Consider the following 25,030-nt stretch of genomic DNA (forward strand, 5'->3'; position numbering starts at 1 on the left):
TACATACTGGAAGTGCGTTAAGAAGTGGTGGGATCTAACTAAAGTTTGCTGAAATGAACATTTCATTTAGGAGCCGCCATCTAGCAGATGTGCAGCAGCTATTTCAGAACAGAAACTCTTTCTTGTTGGCATATATTTGTGGAAAGAAGAATTTTGTCACCAGGTCACTGTTGGCATTTATAATGTTTCTCATCGTCGGCCCACACAGCTTCTAACTATGCAGCTGAAGTCATAAGCATGACACTGCAAATATGGAAACTGAGGTTTTTAATAGGGGGAGAAAACCCGCCTAGAAATCATTTGGGAATTTAGACTTTTTCAAACACTCTCTTGTAAAAGTTCCTTCCGTAAGAGTCACACAAAAAGAAATTCTCATTGAGGCTATCAGCAGAGTGGGTGTTTCTCAGAATAAGCAATACACATTAACTTTTCAAACGCCTCTGCAAAATTTTACCTCGCACAGGAAGCCATGGTGTCAGGGGTTCAGGGAGAGAGGCGCAGAGGAGGGAGGAGACCGAGAGTGAGGGAGAAGGATTCCAGCCTGACGAGGAAGAGGACGACAATGACCCGAGATGGTCCATGAGTCCGTCCAGTGAATCGGAGGATTCCCAAAAGGGAGCCCCCCTGGTCAAGCCAAGGGGAGCCCAAGGGGGAAGCAGTCAGGAGCAGGGGAACGTAGGGGGAACCGCCAGTGGGAGTTGGAGATCGAGACCTGCTTCTCCACCGGAACGGAGTGAAGAGGGTGGAGTTACCAGTGTGTCGGGAGGAACAGAACAAGGAGCAGAGGGGGGAAGGAGATCGGGGCAAGACGTCCTGCCGGAAGGGGCGGAAAGCAGTACCGGGAGCAGTGTGGCTGTTGAAAGGAAGGTCAGGAGCAACGTACGCGCGCCAAGTTCAAATGTGGAGGCGCGCGGAAGTGGGGAGAGCTCTGGGGAGGAGCCTGGTGCTAAAGCACGAAGGAGGGGGCAGCAGGCAGGAGAAGACTCAGCCTCTGGGGAGTCCCGGAAAGAGGGAACACAGGGGGGCAGGAAGACCCTGCGGAAAAGGAAGGAGAGGAAAAGGTGGAGCAGCACAAGCCTCTTAAATTGGTGCAGGGGAGGGACGGACTCAGAGGGGACTTCTAACATCTAAGGGTAACAGATGTGGAGCCACGGAGTTTGGATGTAATGACGACAATGATCTTCAATAAAACCTTTTGTATATAACTTGGACTGGACTTTGGTCTCTTGTGAGCTGGGACCCAGGGTGGCTCTGACAGTAAGTCCCCTCCAAAGAACGCAAAATTTTTTTTTGCAAAGCTCACGAACGGTGACAGCCATGAGTGCGGAGGAGCAGTTGACAGCTCTGCGAACTACAGTTTCCGAACTCACTGCTGCAGTCCTTGCGTCTCAGAAGAAGCATGACGAAGTGGAGAAGCGCTGCCAGGACCTGCAAACCAGGTGGGAACGTGCAAGCAGGGAAGGGTTCCCAGGGTCCAGATCAGAAGGGATTGGACTTGGACGGAGGGGGGGCAGACTAGTCACCCACTTCGATGGGAACCTGAAGCACTACCCCAGTTTCAGAGCAGACGTTTTGTATGCATTGCACTTGCTTCGTCATGACTTTAAAGATGAGGAGGAGAAAGTGGGGTTTATTGTTTCTCACTTGCATGGGCCGGCCAGAGACTGGTTGCGCAATTTGTGGCGTGAAGATGGCCCTGCCCGCCGCGATGCAGATGAATTCATTAAAGCAATGGATGCCTGCTTCCAGTCAACTGTAGATGTGGATCTTGCACGCAGGGAAATTTTTGGATTGCGGCAAGGCAAAGCCACTGTGCGTCAGTACCATTCCAGATTTTTTGCTTTACTGACTGCGCTAAGCTGGGAGAAGGATTGTGCACCTGTGAGGGATTTGTTCTGGGAGGGGCTCAGCGGTCCCATTAAGGATGAACTTGCCAGGGGAGACAGACCCCAGACCCTGGAGGAGCTTGTGCAGAGGGCTTTGGCGATTGGGATAAGGCACGAGGGACGTCCTTGGCACACTGAGGAAGAACGTCAGGTGCGTCTACCAGCGAGGACGTCTTCTTTCATCCCCAGGGAGTTCAGTCAGTCACATCCTTCGCCACTGGGAAGGCAGGGGGAGGAGCCCATGGAACTTGGTGGTGCTAAGGCTCAAGCAACAGCCAGAGCCCCAGCTTCCGGTGCAGTAAAGGCACAGCCTCCTAGAGGGACCAGGAAGTGTTACATTTGCGACAGTGCACAGCACATGGCGAAAGGGTGTCCCCAGAGGCTGCAGAAACACACTGCAGTTTTAGCAACTGTTGCAGCAGAAATGATGCAAGCAGAGCAACCTCAGGGAAACGACAGTGCCTGGCTGGAAGCAGAGCTGCTGGGGCTCAGCCAGGCGAATCTGTAGAGCAGTCCCCAGCGCTTTTGCAACGCACAGACCCTTTACCACCCAAGCCAGCGGTGCAGCTCACTGCAACACTTCAGTTGCCGAATGGAACCACCCTGGAAGTCCCCATCACGATTGATTCTGGGAGCAACGCAGATTTTGTGGGGACGCACTTTGTCAAGCAGCATCGCATAGCGCTTCTGCCAGCGACAACACCTCTGAACGTAGTCACGGTGGATGGCAGGAAATTGCTAGGAGGACAAGTTGTGCAACAGACGCCTCCCATGGTGATGAGGATTGGAAATCATCGAGAAGTCATCAGCTTCAATGTCACCCGCCTTTCAGACACGCCTATAGTATTAGGCATGAGTTGGCTGGAGAGACACAGTCCTGCTGTAGCGTGGTACCAACGGCAGATCACCTTTTGCTCATCGTACTGTGCTCAACATTGCATCCAGTCCAGCCAGGAGGAGGGAGCTGAGCAGCAGTTGCAACTTGGCATGGTGCAGGCAGTACCCCGCAAGTACGAGGGGTTCCTGGAGGTTTTCTGCGAGAAGGAAGCTGACCAGTTGCCGCCCCACAGGCCTTATGATTGTGCCATCGACCTGGTGCCAGGGGCGCAGTTGCCGACTGCAAAGCTGTATTCCATGTCTGAGGACGAGATGCAAGAACTCAGGGAGTTCATAGAGCACAATTTGAAGCGCGGATTCATCCGAGAATCGAAAGCGGTGGGGGGCAGTCCTGTTTTCTTTGTAAAGAAAAAGGACACGCCCCAAAAAAGACTCATTGTGGACTATCGATTCATAAACAGTAAGACCAAACCCAAGGCCTTCCCCATGCCCAAGATAGATGATCTCCTGGCAACCGTAAGGAAGGGGAAGATCTTCACCAAATTGGATCTGCGTGGAGCGTATAACCTCATACGCATCCGGGAGGGCGATGAGTGGAAGACGGCCATGTTCACGCCTCTGGGCACGTACGAATACAGAGTGATGCCATTTGGTCTCCAAAATGGATCTCACGTCTTTCAAGCATTTATGCATCACGTGCTAGCGGGACTTCTATACAAGAAATGCGTGTGTTTCCTCGACGACATCCTGATCTTTTCGGAAACGGAGGAGGCCCATGAGAAGGACGTAAAGGAAGTCCTGCAGAGACTACGGGAGAACAAGCTCTACGCCAAGTTAGAGAAGTGCCAGTTTGATGTGACGGACGTGGATTTCCTAGGCTACAAGCTGTCCGACAAGGGGCTGGCCATGGACAGCGCCAAGGTCCGCGCGGTGTTGGACTGGAAGAGCCCTCGCAATCGGAAGGAAGTCCAAAGATTCATCGGCTTCGCCAACTTCTACCGCAAATTCATCAGAGGTTTTGCAAAGGAGACGGCAGCGATCACGGACACTCTCAGTTCCAAGAAAAAGAGGTTCGTGTGGACGGAACAGGCGGAGCGCTCTTTTCAGAAGCTTAAAAGCCTTTTCGCCTCCGAGGAGCAGCTGCTGCACGTGAATCCAGGCAAGCCCATACGAGTAGAGACCGACGCGTCAGACAGAGCGGTTGGAGCCGTACTCCTGCAAGAAGATCCACATGGAAACTGGAGACCCGGTGCCTTTTACTCCAGAAAGCTCAGCAAAGCGGAGCAAAACTACACCATATGGGACAGGGAGCTGTTAGCCATTCACGCAGCGTTCAAAGCGTGGCGACATTTCCTCATTGGAGCCAAGCACACAGTGCAGGTCCGCACGGATCACAAGAATTTAGAGTATTGGCGCACGGCGAAACTCCAGAGCCAAAGACACATGCGCTGGGCAGAGTTCTTCGCGGATTTCGACTTCAGGATAGAGTACGTCCCAGGGGACTCCAACGTTATAGCCGATGCGCTCTCCAGGAAACCGCAATATCTTGAGGAAGCGGCGCCAATAGCAGCCAGGCACATTTTTGCACCGCAGGCGTGGGCGTGCGCTGCCATCGCTGTCGACCTGGACGCAGTGCGACGCGCGTTGCAGGTAGATCAGTTTGCACAATCCAAAATAGAGGAGCTGCGTAGGGGTTCGCTGAGAGACGATGAGTTCCAGTTACGCGACGGACTGTTAACTCACAAGGGTGCCCTCTACGTGCCGAGCGACGAGCTCCGAGCAAAGGTTCTGCAGCAGTTGCACGACGCTCCCAGTGCGGGCCATTTCGGCAGGGAGAAGACAATAGAACTGGTGGCCAGGGACTTTTGGTGGCCCCAGATGCGAGGAGAAGTAGCGGAGTACGTCGCCAGATGTGACACTTGTCAGAGGTCCAAGCCAGTACACCAGAAGCCGGCGGGCTTGCTGGAACCACTGGAAACACCACAGCAACCGTGGGAGAGGGTGGCGCTGGACTTCGTCACTGACCTGCCCAGTTCCAGAGGCAAGACGGCGGTACTGGTGGTGGTGGACTTGTTCACCAAGATGGCGCACTTCATTCCCTGCGCGAAGGTGGCGACGGCGGAACAGACCGCCAAGCTCTTCATCGACCACGTGTTCCGGGCGCATGGGCTGCCGCGGGCCATCCTGTCCGACAGGGGGCGCCAGTTTATTTCCAATTTTTGGCAGAAGCTCCTAGGTATCCTGCGCGTCAAGATCAACCTAGCGTCGGCAAGACATCCACAAACCAACGGCCAGGCCGAGAGGGTCAACGCGATCATGCAGCAGTACCTGAGATGTTATGCAAATCAGCGACCCACAGCTTGGGTGGACTACCTACCGATGGCGGAGTTTGCCTACAACAACACGAAGCATGCGTCGACGGGGGTGACGCCGTTCTTCGCGAACAATGGACGTCATCCCAGGACCTTCCCGGGGTTCGTAGCACCAAGAGAGGGGGAGCCGCAAGAGGCCGACCAGTTCGCTGCAGAACTACAAGAGGTGCACGAGGAGCTGCGGAGACATTTGGAGCTAGCCAAACAAGCATATAAGGTGCAGGCAGACAAAGGCAGAAGAGTGGGAGAGGACATCCAGGTGGGGGACTGGGTGTGGTTAGCGGCCCAGGCGATGCCAACCAAGTCGTTGGCCAAGAAGAAGCTAGGGCACAGGCAGCTAGGACCATACCAGGTGGAGGCTAAGATCAACCCCGTGGCTTTTCGACTGGCCCTCCCCGAAGGTTCCAGAGTCCACCCGGTTTTTCATAGGTCGGTGCTCACTCCCTACAAGGCCCCGCACAGGTTTCAGGAGTCTGAAACAGTACCGCAGCCACGCACAGAGTCACCTAGGAGGGAGGGATCGCCTAGGGTCGAACCACTCAACGAGGTCACAGAGATCCTGGACTCGAGATGGGGGGAAGAGGGAATAGAATACTTTCTAGTCAGAGAGGGTGCACCAGTCAGTGCCAGTGGGTGGGTGCCGGACTACGCTTTAGACGAACCTCTTTTAAAGGACGAGTTCCATGCCCTTTTCCCACATAGACCCATGCCAGCCGAGTACTTCGATGACTGGCTCTTTACCCCCACATGTTCAGGCAGCACTTTCCACGGCTTTTCTTCAGCCGAGGAAAGAACACCGAACTCAAACTCGCCCAGGGGATCGTGTTCGGGGGTGGACACAGAGCCCTCTTATTGGTGGGATGAGCAACCAGAGGAAGCCTGGCGCAAGAAATGGCTGAAGGGGCCTTGGACGGCAGCACCAGACGAAGTAGCAATGGAAGAGGGAACTGCGAACATTTTGGGTGAAGAACCCGAATTCGAACACACGTACACCGAGCTGCCAGCAGAGGTCATGGACGTAGCCGAACTGTATCCTGCATCTACCTCCGAGGAGCTGCAGTTCCCACAACCCGCACCCGATGGGGGGGAGGGGGGAAGGGGGGGCTTCGAGGGGGGGATGGATGTCAGGGGTTCAGGGAGAGAGGCGCAGAGGAGGGAGGAGACCGAGAGTGAGGGAGAAGGATTCCAGCCTGACGAGGAAGAGGACGACAATGACCCGAGATGGTCCATGAGTCCGTCCAGTGAATCGGAGGATTCCCAAAAGGGAGCCCCCCTGGTCAAGCCAAGGGGAGCCCAAGGGGGAAGCAGTCAGGAGCAGGGGAACGTAGGGGGAACCGCCAGTGGGAGTTGGAGATCGAGACCTGCTTCTCCACCGGAACGGAGTGAAGAGGGTGGAGTTACCAGTGTGTCGGGAGGAACAGAACAAGGAGCAGAGGGGGGAAGGAGATCGGGGCAAGACGTCCTGCCGGAAGGGGCGGAAAGCAGTACCGGGAGCAGTGTGGCTGTTGAAAGGAAGGTCAGGAGCAACGTACGCGCGCCAAGTTCAAATGTGGAGGCGCGCGGAAGTGGGGAGAGCTCTGGGGAGGAGCCTGGTGCTAAAGCACGAAGGAGGGGGCAGCAGGCAGGAGAAGACTCAGCCTCTGGGGAGTCCCGGAAAGAGGGAACACAGGGGGGCAGGAAGACCCTGCGGAAAAGGAAGGAGAGGAAAAGGTGGAGCAGCACAAGCCTCTTAAATTGGTGCAGGGGAGGGACGGACTCAGAGGGGACTTCTAACATCTAAGGGTAACAGATGTGGAGCCACGGAGTTTGGATGTAATGACGACAATGATCTTCAATAAAACCTTTTGTATATAACTTGGACTGGACTTTGGTCTCTTGTGAGCTGGGACCCAGGGTGGCTCTGACACATGGTAACTGTTGTGTCATAAGCTTCTGCTCCAGTTAAGACTGGGATTTAGCTGCACAGAATTTAGGCTGTAAATTCTTTCTGCTTCTAAAACTACTCCCTGCTGGCCAGTTGCAGCTTCATCCATTCAATCGTCTGGAAGGTTATGGAGTTTTAAAAGCTAAGATTTCCTTCCTTGTGGTTAGGGATGGTAAGACATGTGCTTATCCACATTTATTGTACCTTTCCTCCTCACTTCCCAGGCATGGTTTGTGCCTTACTGCTCCATGTCTGAGTGCCCTTTTTTTTGTGCTCCAGAGCTTTTCCCACCAAAACTTGCTCTTTAAAGCTGAATCAGAGCAGATGGCAATCTGTGGGAAACCTGATTTGCCATTTGCTCCGAGTTGGCTTTAAAGAGCGAGTTTTTGCAGGGAAAGGTGTGGGGGTGTGCTTGGACATGCCTGCTCTTGATGTATTTTTAATCCTTGTTGGAAGCTGCCCAGAGTGGCTGGGGAAACCCAGCCAGATGAGCGGGGTACAAATAATAAAATTTTGTTATTGATGGGGTTATACTCCCTCTGAAGGAGCAAGTATGCAGGGGTACTTATGGGAGGTACCTATGGATCCTTGGCAGTCGCCTGAGGCTCAGGTGGCCTCAGTGGGTCAGAGTGCCTTCCATCAGCTTCAGCTATGGCCCAGCTATGCCCCTATCTGGATGGAGGTAGCCTAACTTCTGTTGTCTATGCTCTGGCAACCTCTAGGTTAGGTTACTACAACACATTATACGTAGAGCTGCCTCTGAAGATGGTTCGGAAACGTTAGCTGGTGCAGAATTTGGCAGCCAGGTTGCTCATCAGGGCAAGGTGGTTTGAGCATATTTCATCAATCCTGGCCCAACTGCACTGGCTGCCAATTAGTGTCCAGGCCCAATTCAAAGTACTAGTTTTGACCTATAAAGCCTCAAACGGCTCAGGACTGCGATACTTCAAGGACCGCCTCTCTCCATATGAACTGACCCAGACCTTGCAATCATCATCTGAGGCCCTTCTTTGTGTACCTCCTCCATGAGTGGTCCAGAGGGTGGCAACACAAGAACGGTCCTTTTCTGCAGTGGCTCCCCATGTGTGGAATGTTCTCCCCAGGAGGATTTGGCTAGTGCCTGCCTTATATACCTTTAGACACCCAGGGGAAAATATTCCTCTTCAACCAGGCCTTGGGCTGATTAATACCCCTTTTAAATGTCTTTGTGGGAAGGACTGGAGGGAGGGGGTTATGTGTTTGTGGGTTTTTTGTTCTTGTTTTTATAATGTATTTTGTGCTTTTACATTGTATTCTTATGACGTGAACCGCCCTGAGATCTATGGATAAAGGGTGGTATACAAATTTAAACAATAATAATAAATTTTAAGTATGTGTACCTGTTCCACAAAAGGTAAGTATGCATAAACCCTCAGTTTCAAACCTCACCAGAAGCCTTTTCTTTTTAGGAATACAGTCATACCTTGGGTTACAGATGCTTCAGGTTGTGTTTTTTTGGGTTGCGGACCACCGAAACCTGGAAGTACCGGAACGGGTTACTTCTGGGTTTCGGTGGTCTCGCATACGCAGAAGCGCTAAATCATGCTTTGCGCATGTGCAGAAACGGCAAATCACAACTCACGTGTGTGCAGTTGCGCTGTGCGCTGTTGCGGGTTGCAGATGCTGTGGGTTGCAAATGTCCATCCCGCATGGATCACGTTTGCAACTTGAGCGTCCACTGTACTAGGTGCAGAGATACCCAGACACGGGGGGGGGGGGACGACCTGTTTATGTATGCAACGACAGCTGCCCAAATGACACTCAAAAATGGAAAGAAGATACAGTCCCAACCAAGGAAGAATGGCAGATAAAATTAATGGACTATGTTGAAATAGCAAAACTTACTGGAAGAATAAGAAACCAAAAAGAAAGAACTTTTAACAAAGATTGGGGAAAATATGTGGACTAACTGAAAAACTATAGTAAACATTTAAATTAATTAGCAGGATTAATGTAGAACAAGCAGTTAAGTAGATTTGTTAAGGAAACTTTAGATTCTAAATAATAATTTGGCGATGCAGTAAGAAAATTACCACATAAGAAACCACAAAAGGTGGGGAGGGAAGTCAAGTGATGTTATTGGATAGTTTATGCAATTTTAATGATTGTTGTAAAACTGAGAATCGAAATACAACATTTGTTTTTAAAAGAGAAAAATACGTTTCAAATCTCATCTGCTAGCTAGCTCTTATGCATGAATGGCACTCAGAAAACAGCTGCCGTAGAAACAAGATTAGAAAGAACCACATGGTAAACATTTTAAATCTACAAATAGCATCTGTACACATAAGAGGAACCAGCCAGTATTATCATGACTCTCCTGCCTAGATCTTAGTGGTGTGTGTTAAATGCTGTGCTTGCAATTGAGGTTAATACAGCCACCATGTGGTAAGCTTTTTGTGTGTGCAACTACTGCAAAATTATTAGTCACCTATTTCCACCCAGACATGCCTCATGACCTTGTAGTCTCAAACTGAAACTGGCATTTTGACTATGATCCATATGGTAACTGACCAAAACTCAGTTCCCACTTCTGCACAATTCACTTAGGAATAGAGGAAGGTGCCCGCTTGGGGAGAGGTTCGCCTGATGTTGTATGATACCAGGTGACTAACAGGTGATTGTGATTTGCGCAAAATGATTTTGCAGGCCAAATTTAGACATCTGGTGGGACTATAACAAGACCCGTGGGCCAGAGTCTCTCCACAACTGACATAAAACAAGACAGATATTTAGAAATTTGACTTTCGATTTTAAATTTTGTATTAATCAACATGCCACACACGCACAATTAAAATAGACCACAGCTGACTCCAGGGCACCCCAGAGTTATTTACATATGTCTTGGGAGACAATGGAAGTGTGTGCCTTTGGGGGTGAAGGCAAACTGTTGGAGAGTTACAGCGCCTGCTGTGGCCGCAAAGACCAGGAGAGTGCCCAGGTACAGGAAAAGTATATTAGCTCTAAAACAAAGTGTGATTACTGGTCAGAAGAGGATATTGAATGCCAATTACCGTAATTCAAACACTGAATTGTTACCCAACATATGAGTTGGTGAGTGCAAGACACCCTAAATTATGGATTAAGCTAGTGTTAGAATTTAATTGAAGCTTCTGTGTTGAAACTGTGTGTCAGATCCCGTGTTAGGACCTATGCAAGACCCATGTATATTAAGAAGTGTGTTAGACAATTTTAATTTACTGAAATAAGCATGTGTGAAAAAACTAATCAAGCTAGGCAAACTTCATAAACGGTGTATAAGACACTTCCAAATCCTGGAATCAACTAGTGTAAAAGCTAGTTAAGAAAAGACTGATTTCTTTTTGAGGTGATAGCCTGGGGATGAGACTCATTAAGACTCAAAGGATCAAGGGAAATATCATCATGTGAAATCTACAGTTTATCATATGAATCTTTTTCTGTCATGCTGAAGCAAATGCTGTGTATTAACTTTAAAATAAACCTGTGGTTTCTACAGAATCTCGAGTCATTTCATCTGAAGTGAAAATGCTGTTTTTATCTGTGTGGGCAAGTTTTGAACCTTGAACACCCACTAAAATGTGAACGGAGGAACCCACCCCTCAAATTAGCTCCATAATTTGTTCCCATATATGTACTTGTATGAATGCCCCATTAGTGCTCATCAACCCTACCAGCAGCAAGCACCGGAGAACCTGACAGCAGAAGAAATATCACCTTTTTGTGGTGGAAACTACAATATAATTTTTTGATGCATGAGAATGTAGATAGTGTAAATAGTGGAAGCTGCTAAATCATAATGCAGACAGCTCTTCAGCCCATGAGTTGAATTTTCTTCCATGAAATGGTTTGGCATTATCTTTTAAGTATCATTCACCTCAAATTAAATTTCCTCTGACATGGAAGCTTGACGGAACAACCCTGTTTTTATTTTCTTGAGTTTTACGGCGAGGGCTCGTCTTCCCAAAGAGAGCAGTCCTGTTCCGATAACCACTGAGGAAAGTGACTTCATCTGCTTCCTCGGTGTTTGGTTTTTTGACAAGTAAGCACAGGAAACCCTGTACAAGTGGCAAGGCAGAAGGAAGAACCACTCCAACCCGAAGGAGCTAATCAGTCTGGAGCACACAGAGTTGCTGTAGAACCTAGGGATGTAGAAAGTGGAGCAGAGATGCTCGCTGAGATGAAGTGTTTGCATGAAAAGATGCTCGCTGTGTTGGTGGTTAAGCAGACATCAGAATGGATGTCGTGGTGATATAATTGCATGCGCCATGGAAGCCAAATGTGGAATTAATTTTGTTCTGAAGAACTGGAGTGCCTGTGCCCTGCTCACTGTCACAGTGGTGATGGCAACAATTGGTAAGTCTTAATTTTCACTGAAGGTGTTGCCTTTTCTTATAAAGTCTTTGCCTTTCAGTTTCACCCACATTAAAGGATATGTAGCAAAGCAGCTAGGGAACAGGCAGTATGGACCGGATCGTTATCATCTACTTATAATATTTAGACCTAAAGGGCAAATAGCGGCATACATTTATCAAGCCAAATATTTTTAAAGAGGAAGAAAAACCTACTTCGAATAAGCTGGGAGTTGGCCTGAGTATAAATTCCTATCACAGTATTATTTAGCATGGGGATGGGAGACTTGTGGACCTCCAGATATTGCAGGATAATAATAATAATAATAATAATAATAATAATAATAATAATAATTATTTATACCCCGCCCATCTGGCTGGGTTTCCCCAGCCACTCTGGGCGACTTCCAACAAAACACTAAAATACAATAACCTATAAAACATTAAAAGCTTCCCTAAACAGGCCTGCCTTCAGATGTCTTCTAAAAGTTTGGTAGTTATTTTTCTTTTTGACATCTGGTGGGAGGGCGTTCCACAGGGCGGGTGCCACTACCGAGTAGGCCCTCTGACTGGTTCCCTGTAACTTGGCTTCTCGCAGTGAGGGAACTGCCAGAAGGCCCTCGGCACTGGACCTCAGTGTCTGGGCAGAATGATGGAGGTGGAGACGCTCCTTCAGGTCCCATCATCTCAGACCATTGGCTATCCTGGCCGAGGCTGGCTGGGAGTTGGAGCTCAACAGCATTTAGAAGGTGGCAGTTACCCCTGCTCTGCTTTAGCAGAGTCTATGTCTGAATTTAATTACGCAATTATTCTCACTTTATAAACAAAGTTATAATGTCTCTCTCTTTTTGAACTCTCTTGTGATTCTCTCTATCACACCTGTTGAATGATGGACCCTTGCTTATAGTATGAATTGTTTCATCCCTCAAATTGCTTTCTAAAAACTCTGGTTCAACATTCATGTTAATGGTTTCTCTAGAAGGCACTCATTATTCTCCCACACCCATTTTAGTCTTACAACAAGCTTGTGATGTACATTAAAGGTGATTGGCCCAAGGTAAGCTTCTCAGCTGCGTGGAAAGTTAAACCCGAGTCACCCAAGTCCTCTTCTAGCACTCGGAACCACTACACCAAGACTGGGGAACCTGTGGTCCTCCAGATGTTCTTGAAACCCAGTGCCAATCAGCACCAGTCCCAGCATGGCCAATGGCAGGGGATGATGGGAGATGTAGTTCAACAAACCCTGGATAACCACCCAGAGACTGCACCACACTGGCCCCATACCACTAAACACTCACACCTAATTGTGCATTCCAGGGAAATGTGAAAATTACAGTGCATGTATCCATTTCCAAAAGAAGATCTTGAATGATTTTGGCAGCCTCTCCAGAGGTTGAGTCTTCTCTTGTGGATAAATTTATATGGTCATTATACTAATAAATCTGGGCTATGTGCCTTGTTTAACATGTGTTGGTGTCTTATTCACCGGTCTAATCTTTCCCTCAGTTTCTAGAGTAATTACATGGACTGTGTTTATTTATAACATCAACAATAGCAACAACCACAACAATTATATGTCATGGTCCTTTTATGGTTTTGTCTTATGACTGTTTTTAGGATCATTCCCAGCAAGAGGGTCCATTCAAAATAAGTCTGAACAGCATCATGCCAACAGTTCAGTCACAGGAATGACTGTGAAAAATATTAAACCTCAGCTGGCAGAAGGTAACATTGCACACCTGTATTTATTAATTATAGTAGAGCAGATAACAATGCTATTTTACATAAGTTTAGTTGTTAAGGCCCGGAGAGATTAATGACTAAGCTTGATTTAAAAGGAGAGAGCGCTATATCTAGTATGTGAACACACTACACTAAGCTACACCTATAGGGTGGATTTAGAAAAGAATTTTACCAATATTTGATTTTGTTTATCTTTTTTAAACGTTTGGTGAGTGCCTAGGCGGTCTCTTATGTTTTTATATTGCAAACTGTGCTGTGATATTCGACTGAAGGGCAGTACGAAAAAGTAATAAATAATAAAATAAAATAAATTATGATGCAGAAAAGCTGGAAACAGATGTTTGAAATAAATGAAATTAAAAATTCAGAGCAAATTTGTTTGGTTCATAATTCCCAGCATTTTATGCCAGTTTCAAAATAATTCGCCTTGCATTTGATAAGTTTACCACTTTCTGCAGGTTACAGCAACAAGATTACAGTGTAACAATGACCAGCCATACCAGAGGGTATAACTCTCATGATACAGTACATATCTCTGCTGTTAAGTTACCTTATAGTATATCTTAATACAAGGGTTACACCGCATCAGTGTGTTTAACAACCTTTCATGGTAGTTTCTTTCTAACACATTGGAAAACCGTGTTTTTGTGATTCCTTTTGGATTTTATTAAGGAGTATTTGAGGATTAAAAAACCCAGCTTGGTCTCAAATGTAGTCCTCAGATCCAGGTAGGAAAACCTACTGATGGTACTTTTTTTTAATATATCCTTCCAGGCAAATCAAGAACGGATGCAGTGGTTGGCACTGAAGTTATACTGACCTGTCCCCATCAGAGACCTATGATAATGGTATCTTGGAATGCCAATTTAAAGAATGGAACAGTTTGCTATTTATCATACATCAGTGATAGAAATCAAACAGGGGGAAACTGCAGTGAGGATAGCATGTGTTGGTTATCTAGACCAGACAAGGAATCCACCCTTCAGATAAAGTCAGCACAAATATCCAGTGAAGGAATATATAAATGTTCTACAGCAACTGCTGATGGAACATTCAGCCATGAACATAATCTAACCATATTAGGTAAGAAACTCCATGTTCTTTTCCTTACCTATAAATCATAATATGAGATTGCTACATCTATTTTATTGAATCCAAACATTTAAAACTACTTTTAAGCTACTGGCAACCACTGAAAGCATTTTGCAGTAATATTTAAGCACAACAGTGATAAAATGTATGCAATAAAAAAATAACCTATAAAATTGAATTAAAAACAAACTTTCTATTTCTGCTCTTCCTTCTACAGCTGCTGTTACAGTTACACGTTTATTAATATTTTTTAGTTGTGAACAAAGAACATAGAAATGACATAGTCTTTTCAGACATAGGACTTAAAGCTTCTTCTGTTTCAATCTGCTTTTTCAGTGCCTCTTCTCTGCTTTCTTCTCAGCATGACCAAACATGAATATAAATACCAGTTTCAAGATGCTGAAGTACACAAGTTTGAAAAGGCTGACAAGGGTGTACAAAAGTGAAATGGGAGGGAGGGAATAGAGCTTGGGAAAGGAAGGTTGAATATAGCAATAGACTGTGCAGAAAATGTGAATTTGTGGTGAGTGAGACTGCATTTTGTTATCCACACCATTGGCAGGATGTGTTCTGAGGGAACTACTGCTCCTAAAATGTCACAAAATCTCCCTTCCCTGTTTTGGTATCCAACCAACAAAATCCCTCTGTGTGTGTGTGTGTTTTCATTAACATTTCACCCTTGGTATTTCAGAAGTCTTTGTTTTCTCAATGAAAGTATGACCCTTACTTTCTCCATTATATCCCTGGCCACTACAACTGACCCCAGAGCTTCCATCAGTACTATCTGCCTTTCTTGCTCTCTTCAAATATCCGCTAGCTCTCTCCTATCAGATTGAAGTGAGGCAGAAGGGGTGTGAAACAGGCATCACTCAGGCCAATCTCAGCCCTGTCACATCATACAGTGGAAGGTCACTCTACACATTCCACACCATTGAACACATAGGGAGATCACACAGGATCTTTCTTCAAATACCTTATATTCTGCAGCAGAAGAAAAATTGGCATGGTGTCTGCATTATTCCAGAATACCGGCAGAATAATGTTGACACCATGTGGAACTCTGCAGGAAAATCCAGAGAAAACATGCATTATAGTGCTTTAAAAGCCATATGCCTCAAGTGAGTCACCTCTTCACACACCTGACTGCTCAGCTTCATAAAACTCAGGCTCCCTCCAACTCTCCAAGCAGTCTCTAAAAACAGCATGATGAGAACTGTAGTCTGCTCTAGTTCTGAGCTCCATAGACCTTGAGATGGCATCCTGCCACAAGAAATCTCATATTATAAAACATGGTTTTGTGCTTATCGCACTTCTGCCTGTCTGTCCAAACTACTCATTCAGACTCTTCACGCTCACTATGTAACCAGCATCACAAATGTTACACTCTGCCATTGTTGAAGGATGCTGTCGTAGGATTCCTTATGAAGAGAGAGTTTGGAGGAAATGTACCTGGAGATTTCCCCCACTGGTTTGCCCAGTCTATGAGGACTTAAGCCTTGTTCAGATACTGTATTTAAATTTCTCAGTTTAGAGATCGACTGAGTATCTGACTTTTTATTAGAGGACAGATCCCTCTACACTTCTGAAAAAGTGGCTTTTTTGCCTTTGGAGTGGCAATTTTACAGAGAAAAGTTTGCAGGAATGATGTCAAATTCTTCAGAGGAGCAAACTCTTATCTGACAGAATGCCTGGTCTTAATAATTATTTTAACCGTGTAGTGCATTTTATTCTGTTTTATGTTGTTGTTTTTTGTAATGGTTTTGGCTACACAAATTTGCACCACAGTACAGTCTGCTCTCTGGTCTTGTCTGCAGGGATCAGAGGCTGCGCCCTGGATGCCTGCAACTTAAAGTCTGTCACGATGTGCACTTCTGTGCTGGGAAGACAGGATGATTTTTAAGTCAGACTGGGGATGAGGGGAAGAGGGGACTCCTAACAAGTTACAGTTTCCAGGATTCTTCAGTGGAAGCTGTTTAAAGTGGTATGCTACAGCTTTCAATGCCTAGTGCAGATGAGACCTAATCATGCCCTGGATGAGTCAGTGGCCAGCCACGCTGAGTCAGACCACGAGTTCTTCCTGCTGTAGTGACTCTGCTCATTACATGGCATAGTGGTCAGCAATTCTTGACAGCATGTATAGGAATATGTTTACTTATCAGGTTTCGTAAGGGACTTATTTCTTCCTCAAATGTGTATTTTGGTGCAACATAAGATACTAATAGAATATCATACTCTCCAGCATTTCTCTGATGAAAGCAGGGACGTCCTATTAATTTTATTATTTATACCCCACCCACTTAACTGGGTTGCCCTAGCCACTCTGGGCAGCTTCCAACATATGTAAAAACATGGACTGCAAGAAGATCAAACCTATCAATTCTGAAGGAAATCAGCCCTGAGTGCTCACTGGAAGGACAGAAGCTGAGGCTCCAATACTTTGGCCACCTCACGAGAAGAGAAGACTCCCTGGAAAAGACCCTGATGTTGGGGAAGATTGATGGCACTATGAGAAGGGGACGACAGAAGACGAGATGGCTGGACAGTGTTGTCGAAGCTACCAGCATGCGTTTGACCGAACTGCGGGAGGCAGTGGAAGACAGGAGTGCCTGGCGTGCTCTGGTCCATGGTGTCACGAAGAGTCTAACACGACTAAACAACTAAACAACAACAACAACAATACATTAAACTTTTTTTTTTAACTTCCCTATAGAGGGCTGCCTTTAGATGGCTCGGGAGGCAGATAACTCCATACCCTCCAACATTTCTCCAGTAAAAATAGAACCACCCTAATGAAAAGTGGGACATTCCAGGATCAAATCAGAAACCAGGATGACTTCTGTAAATCCAGGACTGTCCCTGGAAAATAGGGACACTTGGAGAGTCTGGAATATGCAGCTCTGCTACCTTTTATGTCCATCTTTTTATGCCAGAGGCGGGGAACCAGATGTGTATACCCTCCAACATGCTACAGTGGAAAACACCCATCTTCTGGGGTTATGGGACAGGAGGGGCATGAGATACGGCTATCAGCTGCCTGTGTTAAGTGTGTGTGGTTGTATGTGTGGATGGGTCTGGCCCTGCTCACTGTGGGATCAAGGCACCCCCACTACTCAAATGCAGTTCCTGACAGCTTTACACTGAGTTAATGCTGCCCACAGTTGCCTAAGCACCCTCCATTTGCCGCTTCTAAGCTAGAGTAGGCCTCATCCCACCACTGTGATAAATTTAACTGACCCTTCGCCTCATTTATTTGTTCCCTCCAGTACCTCCTGAGGCGTCCCTGATTCATGACGACATCAATGGAACTGCCATTTGCAAGGCAGTTGCAGGGAAACCAGCTGCACAGATCTCATGGTCCCCAGGAGGAGAGTATAACACCAAGAGTGAAAATTTGCTTAATGGCACACAGACCGTCACCAGTGTATACAAGGTCAACAACTCTGAGGGGAGCAAAGTAACTTGCTTTGTCTCCCATCCTGCATGGAAGGAGTCCCACAGTATCTCATTAGGTAACCCTAAGAATCTTTTTCTCTCTGTGTTAATTTTTGGTTTCCACTCTCTGATACGTTTTCCTGAGACATCTCAGGATCACCCCCTTTTCACACATATTCTTTTGTCAACTAGGACTTCTCTTTTCTCCCACGTTTGCAACTTATATGAAATCTTGATGACTGGGTGGTTTGATGTTCTGCTGCATTTTCCAGGTTACATGTCCCATTTATGTGCCACTGACCTAGATTCAACTTGTAATTTACCCTGTTTTATTGTTTTTTCATACACACACACTCACACATTTTTAATTGAATATTTTTGCAATGGGAACCATAACAAAACACAGGACACAAACCAGCAGCAAATTACTAAACAAAGGTACAGGTAAGGTATGGGATACAAAGTACCTCCCCCACCTTCCTTTTTTCCTTTGTCTTTCTGTATTTTTATCAATTTTAATTTTTCACATCAATAAGATAACATAACTCAATACATCAGCCACTTTGATTAAAGCTATCAAATCAAATTCTTACATTTCACTCCCAAAAATCTTTCCACATATTAACATGAGATCTTAGGGGGTTATAAACAAAATCTGCTTGACGCTTATAATCCCAAAATGGGTGTCACACATTACAGAACAGATGGAGGATAGAATTCCCTTTGGTTGCATGAATCTGACACATCAGCTTTTCAGCCAAGGAGGAAAGATACCACTTATGTAAGAATTTCCAAGAAGATTCCCTTAATTGGGCCAAAAGAGTTTTTAAAGTTCCCCATTTTTCATTAGAGATTATTACTTGAAGGTCCATTTCCCAGGGAATTTTTAAAAAATATTTTTAATTTATTATTTTTATTTTTAACATTTTGAGTGCTTTATTTTTTTTGGCTCAAAGGGCAATTCATAATGTTCCTTTTCAGTATTTTTATCAATGTTCTTACGATATGCCACTCTGGATGCATTTGTGTCTAGAAAAGTGGGATAAAAATAAAATGAAATAAAAATCAATTTACTAATATCCACTATTATCCTTCTTCTGGTGGTGTGTTCCAGGGATCTTGGGTTTGGGGCTCACATTTTGGCCTGTAATATTACTAAAAAGTAGAAAAAAATTCCCCAAATGATTGTAGTTCCTTTTCTGTCTAAGGGCCAGGTCTGGTGTAATGTTTTCCTCCAGAGGCAGCCTTTTGGAATTATTCCCATGGAAAATTCTGCATGGAACAGTTTAGATCAGCAATGGACATTTAATATTTTGTTGAGAGCTGCCTAGAGTGTCTGGGACAGCCTGGTCAGATGGGTGACGAATAACAATAACAATAACAATAACAATAATGCTTATTTAATATGCTCATGTTGGACTGTTGCCAAGTCCTATTGCTTGCAGAGATTTTCTAATGTTCTCCATATCCATTGGAAATCAATCCCAAAGCACTGCCATGAAGGTAAATATTCTGCTGGAAACTGATAGTGCCTAAATGAAAAAGCTGCACGGTTTACAACAGTGGTGGGAAACTTATGCCTTTCAAATGTTCGCCTGGAGCTGATGGGACTCAGAATTCAACATTATCTGTAGATGGCCAAAGATTCCACACCCCTGCAGCAGTATTCCAAAAACAGTATTATAATTCCGGGCAATTGTCCTTCATAAGCATCTATCCAAGAATGCTTTTCATAGGAATTTATAAGAAGAGGGTGGCTGACAGTCATGTTTCTTAACTTTAATGCATTCAGTTAATGGATGCCAAACTTTAGAAAAGTTGTCCTTCATTTTCAGATGGTGTAAGGTTCGGGTATATTTTGTTACGTTTTTCCATTAAAGCAATGATCTGGAGGTACCAATAGTCTTGCAAGTCACCTTTGGCCACCATGAGCCTGGCTGCTGCAAACAGGAATCAAAACAGCTCTTTATAAAGAGCTTTTTTGGGCAAAGATGTTGAGCTTTTTTTTTTTTTTGCCCAAAGTTGTTGAGCCCCCCCCCCAAGTTGTTGTCAAAATTTAGACTTCTGACACGGGGTGCCATGGATTCCAGCGATTTCTGCCCAAACACTGCTTCCAGAGGCCGAAACATTGTCCGGGAAATTCCGGACATATGGCAAGCTTAACTCAGGGCATCACAAGGGTAGGTATCTCCTGTGGATATGCTTATATGCATTCTCCCAAATGTGCACTGATGGGGTTTGAAATGGGGGTTTGTTCCACAGGCTTGCCATGTTTCTAAATCAATTGTCTTGCCTAGGTCACTTTCCTATGGTTGTCTTAAGCTATCTGTGGAACCCAGTGAGGTTTCCAAAAGAATCCTATATATACTGAAGAGTAAGCCCTTATCAGGGGACGCGGGTGGTGCTGTGGGTTAAACCACAGAGCCTAGGACTTGCTGATCAGAAGGTCGGCGGTTCGAATCCCCATGACAGGGTGAGCTCCTGTTCTTCAGTCCCAGCTGCTGCCAACCTAGCAGATCGAAAGCACCTCAAAGTGCAAGTAGATAAATAGGTACTGCTGCGGCAGAAAGGTAAACGGCGTATCCATGCGCTGCTCTGGTTCGCCAGAAGCAGCTTAGTCATGCTGGCCACATAATGGTCAGAGGTCCTTTACCTTTAAGCCCTTATCAAATACTGAGATTTGCTTTAGCATAATTTCAAAACTAGTCAAATACCTTGTTGTTTGGCCCTGAGCTTCAGGGGGTACATACAAATTCTAATCTGCAACTATATCTTTTGTTGACTGATCTATTAATTCCACCTATTACACCCATGTCTCCTAACTGGCATTTCTTGTACTTTGCATATTTCCAGGTGGACAAAGTAAAAAAAAGGAAGATGTAACAATCACCATTCTATTTTCCAGCCTTGCTGGTGTCTTGGGAATTCTCCTGCTTTCAGTTTTCATCTGCCTCCTCTATAGAAGGTATGTATGCCAAAGTCCTAACAGCCAGTTCTACAGCTCTGTACACAATGACCATAAATTCAACTTGCTACAGAAAAACAGTAAGCATTATTTATACAGCTTTCTGCCTCTGGGACTAGAAGGTGGTTCATAGGAAGAATACCAAGAAAAGTAGTTGTGACTAGGTTGGCGAGAAATACATTTAGTTCTTTGAATTTCAACATGAACCTACTTAATTTGCACTTCCCAAACCAATTTGTGAACCAAAATGCAGCCATCCTTAAAAATTCACACTTCTCTGATTTTTTCAATGTGTTCTCCAACCAAAATACGCATACAAAATTGCATATATTTGTGAAAATAATAAGGAAAATAGGAAAATTCATTTGCCTGGGAGAAATTGTTTGCAAAATTACCTTAAAAATGTGTGCAAATTTTCATGCAGACTGGTTTTTTTTTAAAAAAAATTGCAAGCCGATGTGGAAAATGCTATAATGAACTGAAAATTGAAAAACATGGGAAACTGAGACAAATGTTAATTGACAGATTAGTCAGTCCCTATTTCTAACAAGTGGGACGCGGGTGGCGCTGTGGGTAAAACCTCAGTGCCTAGGACTTGCTGATCATATGGTCGGCGGTTTGAATCCCTGCGGCGGGGTGAGCTCCCGTCGTTCGGTCCCAGCTCCTGCCCACCTAGCAGTTCGAAAGCACTCTTAAGTGCAAGTAGATAAATAGGTACTGCTGTATAGCGGGAAGGTAAACGGCGTTTCCGTGTGCTGTGCTGGTGCTGGCTCGCCAAAGCAGCTTCGTCACGCTGGCCATGTGACCCGGAAGTGTCTTCGGACAGCGCTGGCTCCCGGCCTCTTAAGCGAGATGAGCACGCAACCCCAGAGTCGGTCACGACTGGCCCGTACGGGCAGGGGTACCTTTACCTTTACCTTTATTTCTAACAAAGTAGTGGTGATACTCTATATTGGCAGTGGAATGTGTATGTGTATTAGGATCAGTTGTAAGATATTTCAACGGGTGCACTAGATCTGAAATTATCCTAGGGTCTTATAGATGACATGTTGATCCAAACCCATTTTGCATGGTATCTGGAAGAAGGAATCTGATTATACTCTCCCCTCCCTGCATATGCCAGAAAAAGAGAAGTTGCTGCAACCAAAAGTCCTGAAACAATGTCAAGACCAAGCATCCAGGTAAGACCAAGGAAATAATAAGAGATTTGCTCTGAAACCAATTTTTGGTGTTAAAAAGGGCACAATACTTTTACCATATGGTATAGACATATACAGGCTGCTAGCTGTGTTGCCAATCATGCTCAAAAGCCACCAGAAGTGCATAGTCATAGTACTCAGTACAAATTAAATGTTTCCTGGAAGCCACCTCACACTTGTTGTGGGCAGTCCTCACTGTGTGTCCACTTATTCTGAGGATACAGCAACCTATGTGTATTCTCGCCTTCCTTCCTTCCAATCTTCTCTTTTCTGAAGACTTCTCTTCTGGGAGGGGAGATCCCATGTATCCTCCAGGTGCTGTTAGTACCACAGTATGGTCCCTATCAGAATTGCTCCCCATCCCCTCCCTGGCTGCTTGCAATGAGAGGAAAGCTTCCATTTGGTCAATAGATTATATACCCTGGGCAGTTTAAGATTTTTTTTTTTTTTACAAAATTACATTTTGTTTTCTTAATGGTAAAAATTTTTTTGATGACTTTTCTATAACTCTTGAAAATCATGTGGCATAAGAAAGAAAGAAAGCATGAATTTATTACTAGCAGTCAAGAACTTTTAAGTGCAGAAAATATCCAAACAATTGAGTCTACTGCTAATCATAATTCCATACTTTATTAACTTTAATATTGCCACCCACAGTGTATTTCACAAAATAAAAACTCTGCAGTATAAGGGGAATCTTTTCTCATTATTTCTATCGAGGTGATGCAAGTGTGGGGGGTAAGTCAGAACATTTTTCTGCATATCATGAGATGAAAGAAACAAATGGGGTTGTGGCAGCTTCCTTCATGTTTTAAAATGCTTCAGAGTTTTACTTAGGTGACAAGCCATGTTTTCTTCTCAAAGGGATGCACTTCTGTTTTGTAGGAGAGTGAGTTGGAGCCATATGCAATTTTCGTACAAGTGGAAAATGTGATCTATGAGAAAGCAGGTGACTTCCCACAGAGTGAATGACACTTCCCACCAGAGCTCTTTTCTTCAACATGAAACGGTGTCTGACTTGAACTGTGTAAGAGAAAAATACATGGGCAGGGGGGTCATTAACACCTTACAGTGACCCTCCCATGGACATGGGTACATTTTGGCTTTCTGTATCCTTCCCACAAACCCAACGGCTTGTTGTCTCTCTCTGCCAATGCCCCATACTAGTCAAAAAAACCAGAGTCAATTATCTGTATGTAAAAGAGGCTGAGCAATTTTGCACCTTTTCTCCAGGCTCTGTGGAATTCTTCCAAAAACGCTGCTGGCCTTAAATATTCTGCTCTGCATCATAACGAATCTTCTTTTTCTCAGACTGACTGCATTTTTCCAGTCTAAGCATTCAGAAAGCTGTTTCGAAAACTATGACAAGAGGTGATTCTAATTAATTGTCACCATCTTTCTGCCTAATCCAAGCAGACCATTCACTTTAATATGGGGCATTAAGTACAGGTTAAGAAGATCAAACGTATCCATTCTTAAGGAAATCAGACTTTGGCCACCTCATGAGAAGAGAAGACTCCATGGAAAAGACCCTGATGTTGGGAAAGATGGAGGGCACAAGGAGAAGGGGACGACAGAGGACGAGATGGTTGGGTACTTCTCTCGAAGCTACCAGAATGAGTTTGACTAAACTGCGGGAGGCAGTGGAAGACAGGAGTGCCTGGCGTGCTCTGGTCCATGGGGTCACGAAGAGTCGGACACAAATAAACGACTAAACAACAACAACAACAAGTACAGGTTGAACTGAGAAGGGCTCTCAGGGCCAAATCACTCTTTAAGAGCACTGTTCTAAAAAGGGGACCATGTGTTGAGATTCCTGCAATGCAGGGGGTTGCACTAGATGACTACAATTTTATGGTTCTAAGGACCATATAATCAGCATTCCAAGGAATTGTGCCACAGAAGAAAATAACTGATCTTTCTCTGACTGACAGACCTGGAAGTAAGACATGCCCCTGGAAGACCGCATCCTGCAGAAGGACAGCTTCTTCCTAAAGTTCTCTGGATTATGTTCTACATGTCAGTGAGGTTAATAGGGAGAGAGCAGGTATGGTGTTGTCAACTGAGTCAGACTTCGAGAGCGAGCTAACCTACCAAATAGAATTGTTGTGAATGGGCATGTTGCCCCAAACTCCTTGGAAGAGTGGAATTAAAATATAATAACTAATAGTAATAGAACTAGTGATAGCTCAGACTCTTAATCTCAGGGATTTGGGTTCGAGCCTCACAGTGGGGAAAAGATTCCTGCAATGCAGGGGTTGGGTGACCATTGTGGTCCCTTCTAACTCTACAATTCTCTGATTCCGTGAGAGAAAAGTGCCTGTAGCCCTCTGTGACAAAGTGCCTTATGAAACTTCTCAAAAGTTAATGGCTGTATGTTGTCTATACTTTGCCATTAGTGAAGAAATAGCTCTTCACAGATCAAGAGCAGAAAGGGGTTTCTTAGGTTATGCATAGGAACCGAAGAAGAGCCCTGGGCAAAAGCATATCTATATGGCATCCTGTTTCTCACAGTAGCCAAAAAGATTTCTATAGGAAGCCTATAAGGAGGAGACAAGTGCAATAGTGCTTTCCCTTCAGCAACTGGTATGGAAAAAAATGCCCCCTTCAACACAGGAGATAATACACAGCCAACATGACTAGCAGGCATTGATAACCTACTATCAATTGAATTGATCAGCTTTCTGCTGTTTAGACTCATCAGCTGAGCATGCAACAATGTTCATTGATTCTCTGAGAGCTCTAAAGTAAGAACTGGATCTAAATGTAATCAAAAGAAGCAAAAGGAACCCAACTGAATTAGAGCAATAAGGATGTGAATCAGGACTGGGTTCAGGCTTGAGGGGGTCCTCTGATGAACCCCCTCCTCTGTCAGTGGGCCTTAGGAGGTTTATCCAGCTGTGGTAGCAGGTCTACGTTGCACTGGGACACTGTGTCTAGCCACCCAGAGCAACACTAGGCTTGGGGGAATTATAGGAAATTTAAAGGATAACTAGATACAGCCTCCAGCACAGAGGCCCAGGGCAGACATTAGGAATGAGCCTTGGTTGCTGCCCAAGGATGCTATGTATCTTGGTCCTGATATGACTGTAGCTTTAACAGCAGCAGCAACAAAAAAGTAATCCATAATGACCTTATATTACCTTGTCAAGAGTCACTAGGTAGCATTTCAACCTCATGGTCAGTCATGTTGTGGGAGAAAAACATTGT

The 25,030-nt window shown here is 45.3% G+C and overlaps 1 protein-coding gene across 2 annotated transcripts; it reads left to right on the forward strand.

The window, feature by feature from the left end:
• Nucleotides 1-10,718: 10,718 nt before the first annotated feature.
• Nucleotides 10,719-23,046, forward strand: CD200R1 (CD200 receptor 1). 2 transcript variants are annotated; one of them, XM_079974014.1, is made up of 7 exons: nucleotides 10,751-11,393; nucleotides 13,007-13,114; nucleotides 13,907-14,215; nucleotides 17,488-17,733; nucleotides 20,510-20,621; nucleotides 21,745-21,802; nucleotides 22,706-23,046. In XM_079974014.1, the coding sequence occupies exons 1-7, from the start codon at nucleotides 11,231-11,233 to the stop codon at nucleotides 22,790-22,792; spliced, it is 1,083 nt and encodes a 360-aa protein (XP_079830140.1). In that variant the 5' UTR covers nucleotides 10,751-11,230; the 3' UTR covers nucleotides 22,793-23,046. The 2 variants fall into 2 exon arrangements, with proteins under 2 accessions (XP_079830141.1, XP_079830140.1); XM_079974015.1 differs by lacking the exon at nucleotides 13,907-14,215 and having other exon boundaries at nucleotides 10,719-11,393.
• Nucleotides 23,047-25,030: the final 1,984 nt, after the last annotated feature.

Source organism: Podarcis cretensis (genome assembly GCF_951804945.1).
Source record: "Podarcis cretensis genome assembly, chromosome: 4".
Taxonomy (NCBI): Eukaryota; Metazoa; Chordata; class Lepidosauria; order Squamata; family Lacertidae; genus Podarcis; species Podarcis cretensis.

Coding starts and splice junctions, on each gene's coding strand:
- CD200R1 (XM_079974014.1), top strand. CDS start 11,231: ATGAAAAGATGCTCGCTGTGTTGGTGGTTAAGCAGACATCAGAATGGA. Junction 13,115..13,906: donor TAAACCTCAGCTGGCAGAAG/GTAACATTGCAC, acceptor ATATCCTTCCAG/GCAAATCAAGAACGGATGCA. Junction 21,803..22,705: donor TGTCAAGACCAAGCATCCAG/GTAAGACCAAGG, acceptor TCTGTTTTGTAG/GAGAGTGAGTTGGAGCCATA.